A 24,598-nucleotide genomic window follows, 5' to 3' on the forward strand; every position below is an offset into this window, starting at 1 on the left:
GAATCTAAAAAAATCAGGCACCATCAGCTAAATGTCGTTGGATGAATCTGGGGAAAAGCGCAGCACCACCCATGGAAAAATGTATAGACTGAAATGAAAGATTATTTTGACCCATTATGAACAGAGAAAGACCAAGAAAATACGAGAGAAGTAAAAGGGATAACTGAGGGAAATGGTATGAAAGCCAAGAAAGGAAAAGAATTTTAAGTAGCAATGATTCAGTGTCATAAAAGATCAAATAAAGGCAGGATTGGAAATGTCATTGGGTTTTGCAACCAGAAGAAAATTCATGACCATATTATAGTAATGGTTAAGAGCATAGGCTGTGGAGCTACACTGCTTGGGTTTGAAGCCTGACTCTGCCTCTTGCTAGCTGTGTGGCCTTGACAAAATTTACCTCCTCAGTGCTTCCATTTCCTTATCTGTAAAATGAGGTTTTCGATACTGTTTGCCTCATAGAGCTGTAATGAGGAGCAAATGAATTAATACAAGTAGAATGCGTCCACGGTGCCTGGTGCATAACAGGTGTTTGATGAATGTTGCCAATTTTTTATTGCCATTGCAATTATTAGTGAAAGCAGTTTCCTTTAAGGTAGGAGAATGGAATGAAAGCTGAATTGCAGCCAGTTGAGGAATAAGTGGAAGTGAAGAAGAGGTAATAGGAAGTGTAAACTCCTTTCAAAAAGCGTGGCCATTAAAGGAAAAATAGAGGCTTGGTAACTAGAGGTAAACTCAAGGCCTTAGCCTTCCTTAGGAAAGAGACTTGAAACAGCAGGGAAAGGGGCGCCTGGGTGGCGCAGTCGGTTAAGCGTCCGACTTCAGCCAGGTCACGATCTCGCAGTCCGGGAGTTCGAGCCCCACGTCAGGCTCTGGGCTGATGGCTCAGAGCCTGGAGCCTGTTTCCGATTCTGTGTCTCCCTCTCTCTCTGCCCCTCCCCCATTCATGCTCTGTCTCTCTCTGTCCCAAAAATAAATAAACGTTGAAAAAAAAAAAATTAAAAAAAAAAAAGAAACTGCAGGGAAAGAACCAGCAAAGAAGGAAAGATTGAAGATGAGAGAGATGACAGGAGATGGAACAGGATCCTGGAGGAGGTAGAAAGGGAATAAGATCACAGCACATAGAGAAGTCTTAGCTTTGGACACTGTCTTGTTTGAGGGGGACAAGGTGGGAGGATGATTGCAGATGTGAATATAGTAGAGTGAAGGTGGTATAACCAATAACTGTGTAATGAGGGCATTGGCTAAGGAGAACAAGGATTGAGAAAATGGATTAAAGATTATCTGCTAAGGGGGGTGGGGAGAGATGGTTGACCAAGGGCAAGAAAAGGATCCCTCAGTAGTAGCGTAAGCCATGTTAAGACTGGAGACCTAAATCTGTAATGGCACCAACGTCGGGATGCGTTTTAGCAGTTTTAGCATCTCAGGCACGGGCACAGGGAAGACCGAGTGTCAGATTGATCCAGGATTGGGAGTTTTCAGGATCAGCACTTCAGAAGGACAGTGGGGACAGAGTCCTAGTGAGAGAAGTTAAAGCAAGCAAGCTTGGGGGTCAGGCTCAGTGAAGAAGGAAATGGAAGGTAGGGGGAAGCAAAGGACAAGAGACCAGAGGTCACAAAGAGCTCTAAAATGGTGTAGTGGAAACACAAGAGCAAGAGAACATGATTATTGGAATTTCAGTTCCAAAGCCAACAGAATTCCTGCATGGCAGCTCTGGTGTTAGGCCATAGGGGTAGATAATGCTGAAGTGGATCCCATCCTAGAAACAGGAGTAAAAACAAAGCTAGTTTTGTCGGGTGCTTCCAAACTTCCTGGCTTGTTCTTCATCATTGCCTTCTCTCATTTATCCAAGATCTCAACAGCATTTATTTTACCTACAGACTTTCAGCATTCTCAAATCATAGGAAACAGTTGATAATTAGAATGCAGCTGATCATCAAAAACTCATATATTTGTGTTTGAAGTACTCATTCACGTATAAATTCAGCCCGTTTGTTAGATGCCTTATGTGTTTATTGGCACAAATGAATAAAACATAAGCTCCTAAGACCTAAAGAGCTTATGACCTAAGGAGGAAATGTGTGTGTGTGTATGTATATGTATATATGTGTATATGTATATATGTATGTATGTGTGTATATATATATATATATATATATACGTATATATATATTGACAGTAACTATAGTGCAAAGTGTTACTTTGCAAAGTAAATCTCCAGCAGACTTACTTTGCTGATACATATATTTTTTTTTACCAAAGCTTTTACTGAAAGTGCGTTGCTCTGTTAGTGTTCACACTACCTTGAGTAAGCAATCAGTGAGTGTTACTTATAATTATTTACTATTACCATCACCCAGTAGGAGATGATTCTAGAAGCATGTGAGATATGACGAAAATCAACAGACTTTTATACATTTATTATGGAAGATATACATATTGATAATTAAAATTTGGCTTACATAAGCTGTATGTAACAGTTGATGTTTTTCGTGATGTTTCCTCTCACAGTACATTTGATCTTTATCAGCTGACATTAAGGTGCTTTGATGTTTTTAGGGATTTTGTCCATAGAACAGCTCATCAGCCGGGTAGGTGTGATCGGTGTGACTCTCATGGCTCTTCTTTCTGGATTTGGTGCTGTCAACTGCCCATACACGTACATGTCCTACTTCCTCAGGTAAAGAGAATTTCGTCTCTTTTCTTTCTTCCTATGACTTCATGCATACATACGTGATATCATGCTGCCATCATTAATACTTAAGTATTAAATATGTGACACGGACTTTTTATTCTTTCCCTCTGCCCTTATGGGCATTATCCTAGGAGTCTTCCTGAATAAGTCTTATCACTTATATTGTTTGTCCTTATTTGTCCTACATTCACTTATTTTTAAAATGGTTGTTTCACTCAGACCCTCTACCTCCTCTTAAAGGCACATTTCTTGTGGACAGCAGTGCGAACTAATCCCAACGTCAGTCAATTGCTTCCTCCCAAAAGTAGCACTAATTGTGCCTCAGATAAACCTCATTGGCTACAAGACTGCCCTTGCACAAAGCTTTGCCAAGCTGCAGGCATGCTTACGGATACCTCATAAATGTCACTGGATCAGGGGCGCCTGGGTGGCTCAGTTGGTTGGGCTTCTGACGTCAGCTCAGGTCATGATCTCGCCGTTCCCAAGTTCAAGCCCCATGTCAGTCTCTGTGCTGACAGCTCGGAGCCTGGAGCCTGCTTCAGATTCTCTGTCTCCCTCTCTCTCTCTGCCCCTCCCTCACTCATGAATGTCTCTCTCTCTCAAAAATAAACAAACATTAAAAATATTTTTAAAAAATGTCATTGGATCAGAGCTAAGAAAGACTATATAAAAGAGCCACTTACCTTCTACTACCCTGAGACTGCAAAAAATATTAGCTATAAAACATGGCAACAAAAGGACTTCTGTTTATTATAATCATGTTAATATTCTCTAGAAAGAGGTCCTTCAATTACTGGGTAACAATTGAGGTTTATGTGTTTGTCAGCAGCCTTGTATTTATTATGCCCAAGGATGGGGTCCCAAAACATTGCTAACAGTTTGTGCTTATTATAGAAATGTGACTGATGCAGATATCCTCGCCCTGGAACGGCGACTGCTCCAAACCATGGACATGATCATCAGCAAAAAGAAAAGGTAAGATACCAGCACATTAAAAAACCTGTACTCTTGGGGTGCCTCGGTGGCTCAGTCGGTTAAGTGTCCGACTTCAGCTCAGGTCATGATCTCGCGGTCCATGGGTTCAAGCCCCGCGTCGGGCTCTGGGCTGATGGCTCAGAGCCTGGAGCCTGCTTCCGATTCTGTGTCTCCCTCTCTCTCTGCCCCTCCCCCATTCATGCTTTGTCTCTCTCTGTCTCAAAAATAAAAGTAAATAAATAAACGTTAAAAAACAAGTACTCTTAGAATTTCTCAACAAGAAAATGTGACTGTGAATTGATAACAGGGAGTTTCATCGTATTCATTTTTACAATAAGATACCATCAAAGATTTTGAGGTTCCTTGGTGGCTCAGTCAGTTAAGCATCCGACTCTGATTTCGGCTCAGGTCGTGATCTCATGGTTCATGAGCTCAAGCCCCGCATTGGGCTCCACGCACTGACAGTGCAGAGCCTGCTTGGAATTCTCTCTCTCTCCCTCTCTCTCTGCCCCTCCTCAACTCGCTCACTCTCAAAAATAAACTTAAAAAAAACAAAAACAAAGACTTAATGTTTAGTCTTGTGTGAATGAAATTTTCAAATTCCATTTACTTCCTGACTTTAATTCTCTTGAGATAAGTTGTTAGAATAACTTCTATAGTTGAAGGTATTCTACATTGATTGGATGCTTTAAAAGTCTGTTGTCCTACATTTTTACAAAATCTGCATGCCTGATTTCAATCTTTTCAACTTCCTTTTCTCCAACTACTTTGAAAAATCCTTCAAGTCTTCTAGCTGTTGTCCTTTTTGTCATTTTTAAGAAGTAGACTTACAGTGTGTGTTTTTAAAGTGGCATTTCTAGAAATCTGTATCACGGTGGGTTAAAGCCTAGGCTCTAGACTCAGACTTTCTGAATTTGAATCCTTGCTGTAGAGTTCACAGTGTGGCCTTGAGCGTTACTTCATGTCTTGGTTTCCTCAACTGTAAAATGGAAATAATGAGTTGACATGTAGAACTCTAGAACAGTGAACCATACATAGCTAAGGAAAACTATTGAACTTATTAATAGTCTTGGAGGATAGTCATTAGGTTTTAGTGCTTTGTCTTCATTTATGCATTCATGTATTTTCATTCTCTTAATATAGGAAGCCCAGTTTCTGCTAGGCACTTTGCTAATTGCTGAACGGTCATAGAAATAGAATGAGGAACAAGATAGTAAGTTATTGTCTTCATTAAGCTACTTAGTCTGTCTTTATTAAAGTCCTGTTACCCAAATAAAAACTGTGACATAGAGGTTTTAAACTGCATGAGTGTTTCTGCATTTCGTGTTTCGTCCTTCAACATTTTTCTATAGTAAGACCCATCAAGTCAAAGTCAAAGAAGGCTTTAATGGAAGAGATGACAACGGACTTTACAATGATAAAGAGGATGAGATTTACCAGCTAATTATTTGTCTCCATTTCTGTACATCTGTCCGAGGGTATTGAAAGTAGATACACATGGATATACATTTGTTCTCTGGGTTTTGTCCACATTCATTTTATACAGTTTATTTTACATGAATGAATATGAATGTAGATTTAAAGAATATAACAGTAAGAGCAACATTATTCAGTATTGAAAGATAATTATAAAGGAATAATACTATCTTGATTCCCATGATTGTTCTCCTTTTTACTGTATTTTATTCATATAGAGATAAATGAATCCCCCACCACCTTCCCCTCTGCCAACCATCATTTCTGTGTATTTGAGTGTTTCTGTTTTGTGTTTATTTTTAGATTCCACATATAAGTGAAATCATATAATATCTTTCTGTCTGCCTTGGCATAATAACTTCTGTATTCATCCATGTTGTTGCAGATGGCAAGGTATCATCCTTTCTTTTTTTTTTTTTTTTGTTTTGTTTTTGGCCGTGTAATATTCTCTGCATGTGTGCGCACGCGCCCAACATTTAGGTTGCTTCCGTATCTTGGCTATTATAAGTAATGCTGTAGTAAACATAGGGGTACATGTAGCTTTGAAATTATTGTGTTTTTTTTTCTTTGAGTAAATACCCAGTAGTTGAATTACTGGATCCTATGGTAGTTCTATAGTTCTGTTTTTAATTTTTTGAGGAACCTCCGTACCGTTTTCCACAGTTGTACCAGTTTACATTCCTGCCCACAGTGCACAAGGGTTTCCTTTACCTCCACACCCTTGCCAACACTTGTTAATTCTTATTTTATCCATTCTGACTGGTGTGAGGTGATATGTCATTGTGATTTTGATTTGCATTTACCTGATTGGTGATGTTAAGCATCTTTTCATGTGTCTGCTATCCATCTGTGTGTCGTCTTTAGAAAAATGTCTATTCAGGTCCTCTGCCCATTTTTAACCAGACTGCCTTTTTGATGTTGAGTTGTATAAGTTCTTTATATATTTTGGATACTAACCTCTTATTGGATACATCATTTGCAAGTAGCTTCCACCATTCAGTAGGTTGTCTTTTTATTTTATTAATGGTTTTTTTCGCTGTGCAAAAGCTTTTTGTTTTGATGTCCCAATAGTTTCTTTTTGCCTTTGTTTCCCTCAACAGAGAAGTCATATCCAGAAAAATATTTCTAAGATTAATATCCAAGAGATTACCACCTGTGTTTTCTTCTAGGAATTTTGTGGTTTCAGGTCTCACATTTAGTTCTTAATCCATTTTGAGTTTATTTTTATATATAGTGTGAGAAAGTGGTCCAGTTTCATTCTTTGCATGTAGCTGGGCAGTTTTCCCAGCACCTTTTATTGAAAGGACTTTTTTTCCCATTGTATATTCTTGCCTCCTTTGTTATAGGTGTGGATTTATTTCCGGGCTTTCTATTCTGTTCCACTGATCCATACTACTTTGATTACTATAGCATTGTAGTATATCTTTAACTCCAGGTTAGTGACACCTCCAGTTTTGTTCTTCTTTCTCAATATTCCTTTGGTTCTCTAGAGTCTTTTGTGGCTCCATACAAATTTTAGTATTATTTTGTCTAGTTCTGTGAAAAAGGCTGTTGGTATTTTGATGGGGATTGTATTCAATCTGTAGATTGCTTTGGATAGTATGGACATTTTCATAATATAAATTCTTGCAATCCATGAACGTGGTCTGTCTTTCCATTAATTTGTTAGCTGCAGTGTCTTTGATCAATACTTTATAGTTTTCAGTGTACAAGTCTTTTACTTCCTAGGTATTTTATTATTTTTGGTGCAGTTGTAAATGGGATTGTTTTCCAAATTTCTCTTTCTACAATTAGTTTCAGTTTTACTTCTTTCTTATGAATTTGGATGCCTTTTATTTCTTGTCTGATTGTTGCAACTAGGACTTACAGTGCTGTGTTGAATAAAAGTGGTAAGAGTGGACATTCTTTTTTCCTGATGTTAGAGGAAAAACCGTTTTTCATCATTGAGTATGACGTTAGCTGTGGGTTTTTCATATATGTCCCTTTTTATGTTGAGATATGTTCCTTCTGAATCTACTTTGTTGAGAGTTTTTATGATCCAGTGTTGAATTTTGTCAAATGATTTTTCTATATCTATTGAGGTGATTATATGATTTTTATCCTTTGTTTTGTTAATGTGATGTGTCACATTAATGTGTGATGTGTCAATATTGAACCATCCTTGCATCCCTGGAGTAAAACTCACTTGGATCGTGCTGAATGATCCTTTTAAAGTGCTATCGAATTCAGTTTGCTAATATTTTGTTGAGGATTTTTGCATCTATGTTCATCAAGGGTATTGTAGTTTTTTTTGTAGTGTCTTTGGATGGATTTGGTATCGGTAATGCTGGCCGCGTAGAATGAATTTGGAAGCCTTTCTCTTTTTTGGGGGGTGGTTTGAGGAGAATAAGTATTCTTATAAGTGCTCTTATAAGAGCATGAGCGGGGGAGGGTTAGAGAGAGAGGGAGACACAGAATCCGAAGCAGGCTCCAGGCTCTGAGCTGTCAGCACAGAGCCTGACGCGGGGCTCGAACTCACAGAGGGTGAGATCATGACCTGAGCCGAAGTCGGAAGCTCAACCGACTGAGCCACCCAGGCGCCCCAATATTAACTCTTCTTTAAATGTTTGGTAGAATTCACCTGTAATTCCTTCTGGTCCTGGACTTTTGTTTATTGGGAGTTTTTTGATTACTGATTCAATTTTGTTACTAGTAGCTGGTCTGTTCAGAGATATCCTATTTCTTCCTGATTCAATTTCAGAAGATTCTACGTTTCTAGGAATTCATCCATTTCTTCTAGGTTGTCTAGTTTGTTGACATATAACTTTTTGTGGTAGTCTCTTACAATCCTTTGTATTTCTGTGGTGTCAGTTGTTTCATTTTTATTTCTGATTCTATTTATTTGGGTCCTGTCTCTTTTTCATAATGAATCTGGCTAAAGTTTTGTCAATTTTGTTACCTTTCAAAGAACCAATTCTTGATTTCATTGATCTTTCTACTTGTTTTTAGAGTCTATTTCATGTATAATTTCTGCCTGATCTTTATTATTTTCTTCCTTCTAACCTTGAGCTTTGTTTGTTCTTTCTCTGGTTCCTAATTTAGGTGTAAAACTAAATTGTTTGAGATTTTTCTGATTCCTTGATGTAGGCCTGTGTTGCTGTAAGTGTCCCCCTTAGAACTGCTTTTGCTGTATGCAAAAGATTTTGGATGATTGTTTCTCCACTTTCATTTGTCTCCATGTATTTTTAATTTCCTCTTTGATTTCTTAACTGACCTGTTGGTTTGCCTGGTAGCATGTTTAGCCTCCATGTGTTTGTTTGTGTTTTTTCCAGTTGCTTTCTTGTGATGGATATCTTGTTTCATACCATTGTAGTCAGAAAAGATGCATGATATGATTTCAGTGTTTTAAAATTTATTGAGACTTGTTTTGTGGCCAGCATATGATCTGTCCTGGAGAATGTTCCATGTGTACTTGAAAAGAATGTGTATTCAGTTGTTTTGGGATGTAATGTCCTGTATATATCTTTTAAGTCCATCTGGGTTAATGTGTCATTCAAAGATGAAGTTTCCTTTAAAAAAAATCCAGTTTCCTTACTGATTTTTCTGCCTGGATATTCCATTCATGCATTGATGTAAGTGTGATGTTAAAGTTCTCAACTATTACTGTATTACTGTCAGTTTTTCCATTTATGTCTCTTAACATTTGCTTTATGTATTTGGATGATTCAGCGGTTCCATGAGAAGATGTTTACAGTTGTTCTGTCCTCTTATTGGACTGCTTTCTTTATCTTTATGTAATGCCCTTCTGTGTCTCTTGTTAAAGTCTTTGTTTTAGGGGCACCTGGGTGGCTCAGTTGGTTGAGTGACCAACTTCAGCTCAGGTCATGATCTCACAGTTTGTGGGCTCGAGCCCCACGTCACGCTCTGTGCTGATGGCTCAGAGCTTGGAGCCTGCTTTGGATTCTGTGTCTCCCTCTCTCTGCCCCTCCCCACCTTGTGCTCTGTCTCTCTCTCTCCTCTCTCTCTCTTTCAAAAAATAAGTAAACATTTAAAAAAATTTTTTAAAGTAATAAATAAATAAAGTCTTTGTTTTAAAGTCTATTTTGTTTGATGTAAGTACTGCTACCCTGGCTTCCCCACCTCTCACCCCCACTTTCATCTGCATGGAATATGTTTTCTAAGCCCTTCATTTTCAGTCTGTGTGTGTCTTTGGGTCTGAAGTGAGTCTGTGGTAGGCAGCATACAGATGGGTCTTGTTTTTTTATCCGTTCGGTCATTCTAAGTTGTTTGATTGGAGCATTTAGACTGTTTACATTTAATCATTGATAGGTTTGTACTTATTACCATTTTGTTCATTGTTTTCTGATTGTTTTTGTAGTGCTTCTGTTCCTTTTTTCTTCTCTTGCTGTCTTGTCTTGCAATTGATGACTTTCTCTAGTGTATGCTTGGCTTTCTTGCTCTTTATTTTTTGTGTATCTGTTATACATATTTGTTTATGGTTACCATGAGGTTCAGATATAACATCCTAAGTATGAAACGGTGTATATTAAGCTGATAGTCACCTAAGATCAAACACATTCTGAAAGAACTTTTTTCACTCCCCTCCCCCCCATTATATATATATGTTGTCATATTTTACATCTTTATATTCATTGTTTTCTTCTACTTATGGCCTTTTCTTTTCACTTAAGGAAGTCCCTGTAACATCTCTTCTAAGGCCTGTTTAGTGGTGATGAACTCCTTTAAGTTTTGGATGTCTGGGACAAACTCTCCTTCAATTCTGAATGATAACGTTGCTGGGTAGAGTATTCTTGGATGTAGGTTTTTTTCCTTTCAGCACTTTGAATATATGTTACCATTCCTTTTTGTTCTGCAGTTTCTGCTGAAAAATCAGCTGATAGCCTTATGGGGTTTCTCTTGTATGTAACTATTTGCTTCTTGCTGCTTTTAAGATTTTGACATTTGACATTTTAATTACAATGTATCTTGGTATGACCTCCTTGGGTGCATCTTGTTTGGAACTCTTTGCTTCCTAGACCTGGATGTCTATTTCCGTCCCCAGGCTAGGAAAGTTTCTGTTATTTCTTCAAATAAGTTTTCTGCCCCTTTCTTTCTCTTCTAGGATCCCTATAATGTTAATGTTTACTTGCTTGATGTGATACAAAAGAACCCTTAGTCTTATTTTTTTTTTTAATTCTTTTTTCTTTTTGCTGTTCAGCTTAGGTAGTTCCCATTACCCTTCTTCTAGATCACTAATCCATTCTTCTGTATCCACTAATCTGTTGATTCCCTCTAGTGTATTTTCCTTTTCAGTTATTGTATTCCTCAACTCTGATTGGCTCTTTTTATATTTTCTGTCTTTTTATTCAAGTTCTCATTGGCTTCTTACCCTTCTCTCCAGTTTCATGAGCATCTTTATGATCATTACTTTAAACTCTTTATCAGGCATATTGCTTATCTCCATTTCATTTGGTTCTTTTTCTGAGGTTTTGTCCTACTCTTTAGTTTGGAACATCTTCCTCTGCCTCCTCATTTTGCCTTTCTGTTTTTATTCTACGAATTTGGTGAAACAGCTACTTCCAAACTTGAGGAAATGCTCTGGGTATCATCATCTTCTGTGTAGACTGTATGTGACTGGTAATTTTTGTTGACTGGCAGAGGCTGGGGGCCTTGGAGCACTCCATTCTAGGTCTGAAGTGGGTGTGGGCCAGGATGGCCCTGGGCCTCTCTGTGCAGAGGGCACCCTGGCAAGATAGCTGAAGCTGAAATGTGTGCAAGCTACGGTGTCCCAGGGCACTCCATGCAGGAAGCACCCTGACTGGGTGGCTAGAGCCAAGGCTGGCACAGGCTAAGATGCTCCACTCCAGGGGCACCCAATTGGGGGATGGCTGGAGCTGAGGTGGGGAATGGGCCAGGGTCCCCAGGTATTCCTGGGGCCAGGGGGTGCCCTGGCAAGACAGCTGGAGCTAAAGTGGGCACAGGCCAGAGGTTCTCAAGAGGCTCCATACACAGGGTGCCCTAGCAAAGTGGCTAGAGCTGAAACACACGTGAGCCAGGAGGTCTCAGTGCGATCTGCACTAGGGGTGCCCTAGCAAGCTATCTGGAGCTGAAGTGGTGTCAGCATAGAGTGTTCCAGGGTGCTTTGTGCCTGTGTCACATGGTGAGATGACTGGAGCTGTAGTGAACGCTGACCAGGGGTGCCCCAGCGTGTACAGTTCTGGGGCTGCTTTGGTGAGACAGCTGGGACTGATGCGGTCCAGGGGCTCGGGGCTCACTGAGGTGGTAGTCTGACTAGGGTGCTCAGATCCTGCTCCTGTCTGTACTATTAAGGTGGAGGGGGAACATAAACTGTGGTACCTGCCAGCCCTGGCCAGCTAGAGAGAGTTCCAGCAGCTCCCCTGCTGTCTGGTAGGCTTGTAGAGCTGGTTCCTTTATATTCAAGTCGTTCTTGTAAACCATGCCTTTTTTTCTGTGCCTCAGGCCAGACAAATCTGTTCATGGTCCCTCAGTACAATTCCTCTCCCCTGCGCCCCCTGCATTGTACAGCATTGTCGGGGGGAGGGAGGAGGAGGTTCCCTTTAATACTGAGTCTCCACTATTTTGCCATTCTCTGTGGTCTGTCTACCTTTTGTTGTGCAGAAGCTGTTCAGTCAGCCCTCAGTCATTTTTTTTTAATGTTTATTTATTTATTTTGAGGGAGAGAGAGAGAGAGAGATCTGGGGAGGGGCAGAGAGAGAATCCCAAGCAGGCTCTGCACTGTCAGCTCAAACTCACAAACCTTGAGATCATGACCTTGAGTCAAAATCAAGAATCAGACACGTACTGACTGAGTCACCCAGGCACCCCAGCCCTCAGTTATTCTTCAGGAGGAATTGCTCTATAAATAGCTTAGATTTGGGGTGTCAGTGGAGGAGGTGAGTTCAGGGTCTTCCTACATTACCATCTTTGACACCTTTTCCTTGGATGTGTACTTTTAAGCCATTTCATCATAAGTCATGGTTAGGAATTGACCCTGATCCCTACATGTACCCCTACAGGTTTTGTCTAGTCAGAATCTGGATGGTTTGTGATCCTCTAGTAGATCTTATTAATTTGAGTGGCTCTCAGAAGAGTCAGCCTCCTAACTTGGCCTAATTATCACCACAGTGGAGCTATCAGGGCAAATAAGCTAACATGACAACACTGGGGCCCTTGGGATTCATACTAGAAACACTGTTTTCACAAGTACTCCTAGTTGGGCAGGAGTAGCGACCAGAAAACCATCTTTTAATTTACCAGCAGAGAGCCATAGTGAGATGACCCACAAGAAATATAACATCTGTTATGTACAAAAGAATTAATGGTTAAAAATGGGGGTAGGAAAGAGGCACACTGTGTTCTCCCTGGGAACACTAAAGAGAAGATGAGATTTATAGTATTTGGAAAACATTCATCAAAAACCTAGTTCAGGGGCGCCTGGGTGGCGCAGTTGGTTAAGCGTCCGACTTCAGCCAGGTCATGATCTCGCGGTCCGTGGGTTCGAGCCCCGCGTCGGGCTCTGGGCTGATGGCTCAGAGCCTGGAGTCTGTTTCCGATTCTGTGTCTCCCTCTCTCTCTGCCCCTCCCCTGTTCATGCTCTGTCTCTCTCTGTCCCAAAAATAAATAAACGTTGGAAAAAAAAAATTTTTTTTTAATAAAAAAAAAAAAAAACCTAGTCAGGGGTGCCTGGGTGGTTCAGTTGTTTAAGCATATGACTCTTGATTTCAGCTCAGGTCATGATCTCACATTTCGTGGGTTTGAGCCCCTCATTAGGCTCTGCTGACAGTGCAGAGCCTGCTTGGGATTCTCTCTCTCTCTCCCTCCCTCCCTCCTTCCCTCTCTCTTTCTGTATCTCTCTGCCCCTACCCTGCTTGATGTCTCCCTCAAAATAAATAAATAAACTTTAAAAATAATTTTTTTAAAACCTGCTTCAATTAGTATGAACACACTGGTTTAGTGATCAAAGCCTTCAGCTTTTTTCAGGTTAAAAGAATTAAGTGATCTGTTATTTTCTTTTTCTTTTGACTTAGATGTCAAAGTTTTTGTTTTGGTAATCTAGGATATAGCTAAATTATAGTCTGTACTCACAAACAGTATTAATACAACTTTGAAATTGTGGTTTTGTGGAAGATAGAAAATACAGCTATGCAACTCTCCCATAGTATAATGAAAAGAATTTGAGCCAGGCAGTCACTTTACAGTAAACATGCCAAGTGATCTTGAGCAATTGCTAGACTTAGTTTCCTCATTTGGAAAATGACAGGGTTGGCTAAAGGGTCTCTAGGATCCCTTTCCAACCACAAATTCTGAATTTCTAATTTTTCTGTTTGTGACTAAAAAAAAACTAGAGTATTATAATATGTAAAAGTTTAATGCAAGCTACTATAAAGAAAAAATCTTAACCTATACTCTTGAGTTGGTTTGTTTATTTATTTATTTATTTATTTCTAGGCTCTCTTGAAAACTTGTAGAGATAGGGGAAAAAATACATTCACTGGTGAAATTTCAGCACCAGCCACAACTGCCTTCAAACCATGGTACTGCAAAGAGTTTATGCAAATCCTTCTATAGAGAATCATAAAAACTAGAAAAAAATCATAAAAGATATTATTCAAAGACACTGGAAAACGAACAGAGGTACAAATTTTGAAGAGTATCACGTTACCTCACGTTTTGTGGCTTTCTTGCTTGGGGTTGCTCTTCAGCCACTGCCCACTATCCTAGCATCCACTCAGACTGATAAATTTCCAGTTACTCTGGTTTGAACTTGGAAGTGAAATTTTGGAGGCAAGAGACATGTAGAAGTACTAAGATAATAGAATCGAGGTATAAACTATCCAAGTCCCTGCCTCATCACTAAACAATACATTTGCAGAGTAGATACCAGAGAGCCTGAGAAAAAGTAGGGAGAAACTAGAAGGGGGTCTACCCTTGAAAGACATAATTCCCTCTTAATGTGATCTGCAGGTGTGTGGTGCCTTTGGCTGCGTGCATTGCCTGAACTGTGTGTAAGATGGGCACAGAGCTTGAATGACAGGAAGTGAAATTCTTAACTGGTTTAAGGTGTCACAAGGTAGAACTCAGGACTGGCAAGGTGCAATTAGAAATTTTAGAGGAACCCTTAGAAACAAAGGGACCAGAGAAAGGATGGGCCTTAAAATACAAAATCTGTTCAGATTCTTTGTCAACCACTAACTAACCTGCTCAGGCTCAGCAGAGACCACCAGAGTCAGCTACAAAGAGAGCAGCTGGATGCTGAAAAACTAAGCAAACATAGTAGTTGCTGCATGCAGTAGGTAGGATGGCTTCACAGTTTGAGCCCAGGTAAGCTAACTGCTTAATAGAACAACAACCAACCAAAAAAACCAAAACAAAACAAAACAAAACAGTCCTCGGGGCAGGGGGGAGGGGGGGGATAGATTCCCAAGTTACTGCAACATACTGTCTGCAGTGTTAAGTTTTCAGCCAAAACTTACTCGACATACAAAGAAATGGGACCAAGCAATCTATGTTCAAGATAAAAAGCAGATAATAAGACACTTAACTTCAAGTGGGCCCAAATAATAGCCTTTAAGTCTTTTTGTGAAATCTATTATGAATTCTAAGAAATGAAGGAGAACATAATATCAGTGAACAGATAAAGCATCCCAAAAGAGAAATGGAAACTGTGTTTTAAAAAGAAAACAAATTCAAAAACTGAAAAGTACAATAACTGAAATGAAAATGTCACTAGGTAGGCCTAGCAGAATTGAGAGGTGGAAGAATCAAGTTGAAGATAGATCAATAGAAATTATTCAGTTGGAGGGGCGCCTCGGTGGCTCAGTTGGTTAAGTGTCCAACTTTGGCCTAGGTCATGATCTCGTGATTCGTGAGTTCAAGCCCTGCGTCGGTCTCTGTGCTGACAGCTCAGAGCCTGGAGCCTGCTTTAGATTCTGTGTATCCCTCTCTCTGCTCCTCCCCTGCTCATGCTCTGTCTCTCTCTGTCTCTCTAAATAAATGTTAAAAAAGAAAAAAAGAAAAAAAAAAGAAATTAGTCAGTTGAAGAATAGAGAAAAGACTGGAAAAAATGCAGGGTATTTAAGTATAAAACAATATCAAGCAGTTCAAAATGTAGTTGGGGTCCTAAAGAGAGAGAAAGAGAGTATTTAAAGAGGGGTGCCTGGGTGGCTCAGTTGGTTAAGCATCCAACTCTTGATTTCGGGTCAGGTCATGATCCCAGGGTCGTGAGATCAAGCCCCTGCATCAGGCTCCATACTGGGCGTGGAGCCTGCTTAAGAGTCTGTCTCTCTCTGCCCTTCCCATGCTCAGGTGCATGCACGTGCGCGCGCTTGCGTGCTCGCTCACTCTCTCTCAAAGAAGGGGGCGGGGGTGCATTTAAAGAACTAATGGCCGGGGCGCCTGGGTGGCGCAGTCGGTTAAGCGTCCGACTTCAGCCAGGTCACGATCTCGCGGTCCGCGAGTTCGAGCCCCACATCAAGCTCTGGGCTGATGGCTCAGAGCCTGGAGCCTGTTTCCGAGATTCTGTGTCTCCCTCTCTCTGCCCCTCCCCCGTTCATGCTCTGTCTCTCTCTGTCCCAAAAATGAATAAACGTTGAAAAAAAAAAAGACCAAGGCTGCTTGGTATTCTAAAGAACTAATGGCCAGAAACTTCCCAAATTTGGTGGAAAATGTTAATTTACAGATCCAAGAAGCTTAACCCCAAGTAGGGTAAACACAAAACTCTACTGAGGTTCATATCATCAAACTACTAAAAGATGAAGATGAAAAAATCTTGAAAGCAGCAAGAGAAAAATGATACAGGGGAATGTTGCAGACTTTGAATCTGGAGCTCTCTCTTGTCCAGCAAGAGATTGGATGCAGAATTGAATATGAGAGAAGCTAATGTCCAGGAGGAGACAAGAGCCCCGAACAGGGGTTTTGCCTCTGTATGTATTGATCTCTCAAGGTTTTACATACATGGTGAATGTGCAGAAACAAACAATAAGATAGTGACCATTAATTTGTAAGAAGCAAAGGGTTTGGGGGGCAAGTGGCGGTAGAAGTTGAGATTAAAGCACAATGATACATTGGCGCCAGATGCCAGATGGACAGTGTTTCTCTGTGGGCGATACAGCCACGTAGCTGTTCTCTCCAAAGTGTAAGATTGCTGGAGCGCGCTGCCTCAAGGCTAACAAGGCACCTTTCTACTAGCTAACCTTGCGCACTTTCGCCCCGTAGTGGCTTTGTCCCTCTATTCTCAGAGGCTTCTGTCCTGTGGAGGTGGCTTTTCTCCCTAAGCCTTGTTTTACTTAGTGACTAACCTTGGGCACTTTTGCCCCATAGTGGCTTTCTGCCCTAAGCCTTGTTAACCCACTGGTGCAAGTGTACAGAATTCTTAAGCTTATTTTCCACAGGGGAACAATGCAAAATAATGGTCGTTTAACAGGGTTGCAGGTACATAATAAACATACAGAGACTTAAAGTATTTCTTTAAACTGACATTTAGAAATACAATACCAATTACAATCATTCAAAAAATGAAATACTTAGATGTAAGTCTAACAAAACATATATAGGTCTTACATGCTGAAAACTATAAAATGCTAATCAAAGAAATCAAATATCTACATAGAGAGGCATACCAAGTTTATAGATTAGAAGACTCAAAATAGTAGATATGTCAGTTCTCTCCACACTGATACACAGCTTTAACATATATCCCAACAAGATTTTTTTGTAGATTTTATATGGAAAGGCAAAAGTACTTAGAATAGCTAAAACAATTTTGAAAAAGAATAAAATGGAAAGAATCAGTCTGATTTCAAAGTTTATTATGTAGCTATACTAACCAAGACTGTGTGGTATGGGCAGAGGTATAGACACATATCAATAGAAAAGAGCAGAAAACTCAGACATAGACTAACACAAATATGCCCAAGTAATTTTTTTACAAAGATCCAAGAGCACGTCAGCAAAGATCGCTTTTTCAACAAATAGTTCTAGAGCAATCGGATATCCGTAGATTTAAAAAACATTTTTTTAATGTTTATTTTTGAGAGAGAGACAGAGACAGAGCAGGGGAGGGGCAGAGAGAGAGAGGGAGACACAGAATCTGAAGCAGACTCCAGGCTCTGAGCTGTCAGCACAGAGCCCAGCGTGGGGCTTGAACTCAGGAACCACAAGATCGTGACCTGACTCAAAGCCAGACATTTAACTGACTGAGCCACCCAGGCACCCCTTCATAGATTTTTTAAAAAGTGAATCTCAATATAAATCTCACATCTTACACAAAAATTAACTCAAACGGTACAACTTTACAACTTAGGGAGAAAGAAACATAGGAAGTCTTAGGAGGGCTCTAGGGCTAAGCAAAGAGTTCATGGATTTGACACCAAACATATAAAAGGAAAAATTGATAAATTAGACTTCATCCACACCACAAACTTCTGCTCTGGGAAAGACCCTGCTCAGGGTGAAAAGACAAATTATAGACTGGGGGGAAATATTTGTAAACCACAGATCTGAGAAAAAACTAGTATCTAAAATATGAAAACTTTCAAAACAGAGTTAAAAAAAAAAAAGTCCAATTAGAAAATAGGCAAAAGACATGGAGATATTCATTGCAGAGCATATGTAGATTGCTATTAAGTAGGTGGAAAGATGTTTTAACATCCTAAAACGTGAGAGAAATGCAATTAAAACTATGAGATACCACTATATACGTATTAGAATGGCTAACATAAATAAGCGACACCAAATCCTAGCAAGGATGCAGAGCAGCTAGATTACTCATACATTGCTGGTTAAAATGTAGAATAGTAATTCTGGAACACATTTAGCACTTTCTTTAAAAACTAAACCTGCAACGACCACACAACCCAGCAACTGCCTTCCTCGGCATTCATGCCAGAGAAAAGAAGAGTCGGGTTCACAGAAAACTTGTACACTGACGTTTGTAGCAGTTTTATTCATAGTGGCCCAAGTTGGAAATAACCCAGATACCCTTTAGTGAATGAATGGTTATGGGGTCGCACATGTGCAGAATACTACTGAGTAATAAAAATGAACGAAATGAATGAACTGTTGCTAAAACAGCCTGGGTGAATCTCCAGAAAATTATGCTGAGTGAAAAAAGCCAATCTGCAAAGGTTCCATACTATCTGATTCTATTTCTATTACATTTTTGAACTGACAGAATGGAAACGGAAAACAGATTTGTGGTTCCTAGGTGGTTAAAGAGGAGTCAGAGGGGAGAGGGGGGAAGTGGGCTGTACAAGGGCATTGTGAGGGATCCTTGTCGTGATGGAAATATTCTGTATCTTGACCGTATCAGTGTCAATACCCTGGTTGTGCTATTGTACTATAAATTTGCAAGATGTTTCCATTGGGGAAAGGGTGCGTGGGATGTCTCTGTAATTTCTTATACCACATGTGAATCTACAATACCTCAAAATGTTTAATTAGAAAGGAAAAGTAATTGCTTTCTTCCCACCTTTCTGGTTTGTACCAGAAGAATAGTGGAATAGTATATTTAAACCACAGTAGACACTTTTCAGCCTCTTGACTTGCAAACTACCACCAAACCTCAGCCAGGCGCATGTTTTTCCAGACTGTGGGTTTTTTTAATGGCATCCAGCTAATAATGAAAGAATAATTTCTTGTTCTGGACTGCCCTTATCATAAAGAGGCAATAATGATGATGGTCACAGGATGTGGTGTTGATGATAGTGACAAAAAGTTCAAGATAAAAGTACAGGTACCTCGTACTATTTTTTTCTTTTTTACCACATCTCCGGAAGTCTGATAATGTTAACCATTTCTTTTAAAAATACATGTTTATTTCTCATCTGCAACTGATGGTAAGAAAGAGCAAAATTGGTTTAGGCTAAAGTGATAAAATTAAAAGTGAAAGTGAGTCATTTAAAACAAGGTCACGCTTGTTGTGTGCAGCCAGCCTTCACTTCTCCCAGTGATTGTGCCTCCCTGCCTATTCCGGGGCCACGATACAGTGTCGGTCACCTTGACATCATCAACCAGTTCCACTCCACAGCCAGTCGTTGCATTTGTCGTGCTGTAGGCATCGAAACTAAGGACAATAGAAATGGGCCTCAGTGCTCCCTCTCTCCCCACTGCCTCTCTTTTAATCCGGCCCGGTAAACTGAAGTGAACTTTCAAATGAGCAAGATAGAACCTCTTCCTTCTTCATACACTTGCTCCAGCTTTTCCACCTATGAAAATGGCAAGACTCATAACCCTTAGTTCTCCCAAGTCAAAAGCTTCCTATTGAGCCTCTTCTTGGTTGTTAATGACCTCTTCCAACAATGCTAAGTTATAGTGAACATGTGTAATTAAAGAGCTAAAACTTGGAGCTATATCCCATTCACTCGATATCCAGGCAAAGGTCATTCTGAGAAGAAAATTAAGTCAGCATGACCCAATATACCTCATATTCTTATTGTTAATACCTTTAATCACTGTCTTAAAGAATCTAGCCCACAGAGGGCCACCTGAGTGGCTCAGTCAGTTAAAGTGTCTGACTCTTGGTTTTGGCTCAGGTCATGATCTCATGGTTTTGTGGGTTCAAGCCTGGCATCAGGCTCTGTGCTGCCAGCATGGAGCCTGCTTGGGATTCTCTCTCTCTGTCCCTCTCTCTCTGCCCCTCCCCAACTCATGCTGTCTCTGTCTCTCTCAAAATTAATAAATAAACTTAAAAAAAAAAAAAGAGACTAGATTTATGTGATTTTCCTGCATTTAGTTTTTGTTCTTTGTCTGCTTTCAAAAAGGAAGGAAATTTTTTAGTTCTTACCCTGAACCTGGCCCTTCAGGTGTGTTAACTATTTTGTCCTTAAATGATAATGGTAAAAATTACTAATATAAGTATAGAGCTTTGTAGTTGACGGCATGAGTTCTTATATACGGTTTCAGTGATCTTCACACCCGGCCAGAGATGAGGAAATGAAAACTCTGCAGTCTTCTAGTTTCTCAGTTAGAGCCAATCTTCACGTTTCTTGCCTTCGCCAAATTCTGTGCTCCTTTGCATAGGCCACATTGCTTCTTGGGAGTGTACAGTTTCCCCTTGGTTGTGAGTAGTGGCAAAGCGGGACTCTGGAGTTTGCATTCTTTCCTGAACAGCTCAGCAAGGGAAAAGGGCAGTTATGAGACTAGAAGGTGGATGAATACCGACTATGAGGATTAAAGCTCCCTGCTGAGGTTTTATCTTTTCTCTCCTTTCAGGATGGCAATGACACGGAGAACTATGTTCCAGAAGGGGGAGGTGCATAACAAACCATCAGGATTCTGGGGAATGATAAAAAGTGTTACCACTTCAGCACCAGGAAGTGAAAGTATCCTTTATCCCTCTGCCTGATTCTTTTTCTCAACTCTGGACCAAGGCCAGAAGAAAAAAGTAGTGTTGGGATGGTCTTCTCTAAGGTACCTGACTGCATCAGAGTCCAGCTGGCCAGGGCTAGGCTTAGGAAATAGAGAGTCATCTCTCCAGTGCCCCTAAAAGATCATAAAACCATTGTCTTTGAGCTCAAGAAATCCTAAAAGTCACTCTTTCCATTTTACAGATGAGAAAATAGACCCAGAGAGGTTAAGTCACACTGTGGTTTGTGGCAAAGATAGGACCTCCTTTTAGTTCTTTCCTCTACACTATTCTATTTCCCAGGTCTGAAAAACTAGCATAAAACACAGTGACTCCCGAAAATGGATGGTTTGTATGTATATGAGCTGGTAAGGGCCCATTTCTAAAGCGATCGGTATTGCTAAACAACTTTTAAGCAGCACTGTATCTTCATTGACTTTTAGTTTGAAGGATCAAGGATATTGGGTTTAATGGGTTGTTCTTGGCCCAGTTGGTTGCAGTGTTTGATTCCCAGACTGAGCAACAAAATCTCTTTGTGTCTACCAGGCTATTAAGTCAAAATTGCGGGGGTGGGGGGATGGGGGGGGTGGGGCTGGGGTGAGATAGCATGTTCCTCCTTCCTTCTCTAGCCTGAGGGAAGTACAAATTCCCTTTTGCTTCAATTGGAGGAAAAGGATGTAATCTGTCCTTGCTATAAATTGTGACATATCTTTCCGGTGTCAAATGTAGGTAAGAATTGGACCGAAGAAAGGCAGGATGACCATGAGAGAAGAAAAAAAGGATTACATTGAATTCATTTACCCTGGAGACATTTCATATCTTCTATTTCCAGGCAGAGTCCTAAGGGATAAAATGATGAACAGAGTATGTACCCTCTCTCCTCAAGAAGCTGACCATCTAATCATGGGAGAGGCAGACATGTAACTAGTTAAACCCTGTTGTTTGGTGGCCTGGACCATCCCAGTAGCAGCCACTACTGAAGAAGGAGCCGAAGGGCACTATGGTGATTTGAGCAGTACAGGCATACCTCAGAGATGTTACAGGTGTGGGTCCAGAACATCGCAATAAAGCAAATATCGCCATAAAGTGAGTCAGATGAATATTTCGGTTTCCCAGTACATATAAAAGTTTTGTTCACACTATACTGTATCCTATTGAGTGTGCAATAGCATTCTTAAAAAAAAAATGTACATACCTTAGTTTAAACTATCGCTAAAAAATGCTAATCATTACCTGAACTTTGAGTGGTAATCGCTGATCACAAATCACCATAACAAATGCAATAATAATGAAAAAGCTTGAAATATGGTGAAAATTACCAAAATGTGATACATTTTGGTAGAGACACAAATGGTGCCCATAGACTTGTCCAATGCAGGATTGCCACAACCTTCCATTTGTATAAAAAAAAAAAAAAAAAAAAAAGGGAGGGGGTGAAGGGGGCAGTATCTGCAGAAGGCAGTAGAATGCCTGCCTCTAGCAGGAAAAGTCACAGAGTTAGGGAGGCTCTGGACCAAAGTGAATCTTCTGACTTGGGCTATTTTCACTATTTTTCATGACTTTAAAGTCCATAAAAGCTAAAGTTTAGGTTTCAGCTATCTTAGTGATAGTAAGTCAAATCAGCAAAAGTATCAGGATTAAAATTATTTCCCTCTCTGAGCCCCTGTTTCCTCAATGGAGACAATAACAGGCCCTCACTGAGTTCTTGGAAAGTAGCATAGTGTAATGGAAAGAGCAGACCTTGGAGGAAGGCATATCTGAGCTTTACTTTCCTTATCTGCAAAATGGGTAATAACACCTATCTCATGGGACTTTATGAGAATAATAGAAGATAATGTCTATAAAGAACTAAAGAAGGGAATGTTTATAAATCCCAGCCTGTATTAAACTCAGTAGTATTAATCCCCTTTCCTAACATTATATTTATTCAAATAATTTAGGGGGAAATTACGCTATATTATAGGAGTTTTACTATGTAACTATTTGAGATTTCAAGATTACATTTGACTTACTCTAATTAGATAAAGAAAAGCAACAACAAAACCATCTGTCTGAGCCACTTGAACTAGTGAGAAACTGAATGGTAGGTATTTGGTAATGCTCTTAGGGGAGAAGCTTTTTCACACCTGTGTTGGAGGTTGGGAAAACTGCTCTGAAAGAGTACTGCTGGCCATGAAGCAGGAAATTGAATATCCAGGCTAGGAGAAACCAAAAGCATATGATTTCTTCATTGCTATTTCTTGAAACTTCTATGTGATTTAAACCTTGATGCCCATTTTGTGCCAGATCTCACTCTTATCCAACAGGAAGTGGACGCTTTGGAAGAACTAAGCAGGCAGCTTTTTCTGGAAACAGCTGATCTGTATGCTACCAAGGTACAGAGAAAGGAAACGGAAGTGTGGTTTTTAATCAGTACGATTGAAGGCAGAACAAGACTAAATAGCTTTGTAGCATCCTCTATGGCCACCCAGCACAAGAGAGACCTCAGAGCTCCAGTATCAGCCATGAAGCATTAAGAGTCTGTTCTTCATGACATTGTTCCTACCCCCTAGCAAAATTCTTAATGGAACGCTCTCAATAATAAAAATTAGTGGGATAGTCAGGCGAGGTTTTTTCAACATCTGGGAAGATGGCTCACACCACCCCCTACTGATTCAGGGTCAAGATGGTAGCTCCTCTGGTTGCTTTTTATTCCTATAGAAGTTAATAATATTGCAAGAGTGATGCCATGATCTAGCCATGTTTTAAAGGATCCAGACCAAGAAGTGACCTAACTTTCCTCAAGTTAAAATGCCATATAATTTATGTAAAAATGCCATATAATTTAAGTATGTAAAATCTATTAGCTAAGGTCATTCAAACTATTTTTATCCTTTTTAAGGATCACTTCATTGGAATAGCCATAATATAGAAGTAGCATAGGCTTTGAAGACCGACTTGAGCTTCAATTCCCCTACTCACTATCTGTGTGACCTTGGGCAAGTTACCTGACACCACCCCCCCACCCCACCCCGTAAGCCTCAGTTTTCTCCTGTGTAAGATTAAGATAATAGAACATAGAAGAGTTGTTATAAAAATTAAAGGAGATAATGTATGTAAGGTGTTTATCCCAGTTTGGTGCTTAAAGTAAGCACTCAATAAATGTTTCCCACTAGTATTATTTTAATATTATGAAGCCATGTGTGGGTTTTTCGCTCTGGCAAAACAGTGATTCATAGAGGCAGGAATGTTTTAGCTGAGTATAAAGTTTACATTTTGCTGAGACTAACCATGTTCTGTATTTGTTTTCCCTCAGGAGAGAATAGAATATTCCAAAACATTTAAGGGAAAATACTTCAATTTTCTGGGTTACTTTTTCTCTATTTACTGTGTTTGGAAAATTTTCATGGTAAGTATATTAGTTTTAACTGTCAGGGTTTAGGTTATTTTCCCTGGTAACGGCAGAGAGAAAAGTAGGTTTGTAAATTCTAAATCCAAAGGAGTCAACAGAGAATGATATCTTTCACATCCCCGAGACTGACTCTCCCCCTTTTCTTTTTAAAAAAATTTTTTTAATGTTTGGGATGCGTGGGTGGCTCGGCCGGTTAAGCGTCCAACTTCTGCTCAGGTCATAATTTCATGGTTCATGGGTTTGAGCCCCACGTTGAGCTCTGTGCTGACAGCTCAGAGGCTGGAGCCTCCTTCAGATTCTGGGTCTCCCTGTCTCTCTACCCCTCTCATGCTTGTGCACATTCTCTCTCAAAAATAAATAAACATTAAAAAAAATTTTTTTTTTAATTTAATGTTTATTTATTTTGAGAGAGAGGGAGGGAGAATGAGCAAGGGAGGGGCAGGGAGAGAGGGAGAGAGAATCCTCAACAGCCTCCACGTTGTCAATTCTGAGCTCGAAGCAGGGTGCAATCTCATGGACCGTGAGATCATGACCTGAGCCGAAATCAAGAGTTGGATGCTTAAGGGACTGAGCCACACCCAGGTGCCCCTCCCCCCACATCTCATTTTTATGTCACATAGAAAAGAGGAATTGTATTTTTCTTCAGTCAGAAATCATTAGTAAGGTCTTAGTTTATAAACTACATGAAAGGAATGCAAAGGTTTTTATTTTACACTCTGCT

General features: G+C 40.0%; 1 protein-coding gene across 3 annotated transcripts in view; it reads left to right on the plus strand.

The window, feature by feature from the left end:
* Positions 1-24,598, plus strand: part of GPR89A (G protein-coupled receptor 89A) — a 79,115-nt gene that overhangs the window by 37,542 nt on the left and 16,975 nt on the right. For all 3 annotated transcript variants that reach the window (XM_045478912.1, XM_045478911.1, XM_045478913.1), the window contains 5 exons: positions 2,557-2,677; positions 3,587-3,667; positions 20,354-20,463; positions 22,773-22,861; positions 23,782-23,874. In XM_045478912.1, the coding sequence (XP_045334868.1) occupies positions 2,557-2,677; positions 3,587-3,667; positions 20,354-20,463; positions 22,773-22,861; positions 23,782-23,874 (494 nt within the window). The remainder of the gene's footprint in view (positions 1-2,556; positions 2,678-3,586; positions 3,668-20,353; positions 20,464-22,772; positions 22,862-23,781; positions 23,875-24,598) is intronic.

This window comes from Leopardus geoffroyi, chromosome C1 (assembly GCF_018350155.1).
Source record: "Leopardus geoffroyi isolate Oge1 chromosome C1, O.geoffroyi_Oge1_pat1.0, whole genome shotgun sequence".
Lineage (NCBI taxonomy): Eukaryota > Metazoa > Chordata > Mammalia > Carnivora > Felidae > Leopardus > Leopardus geoffroyi.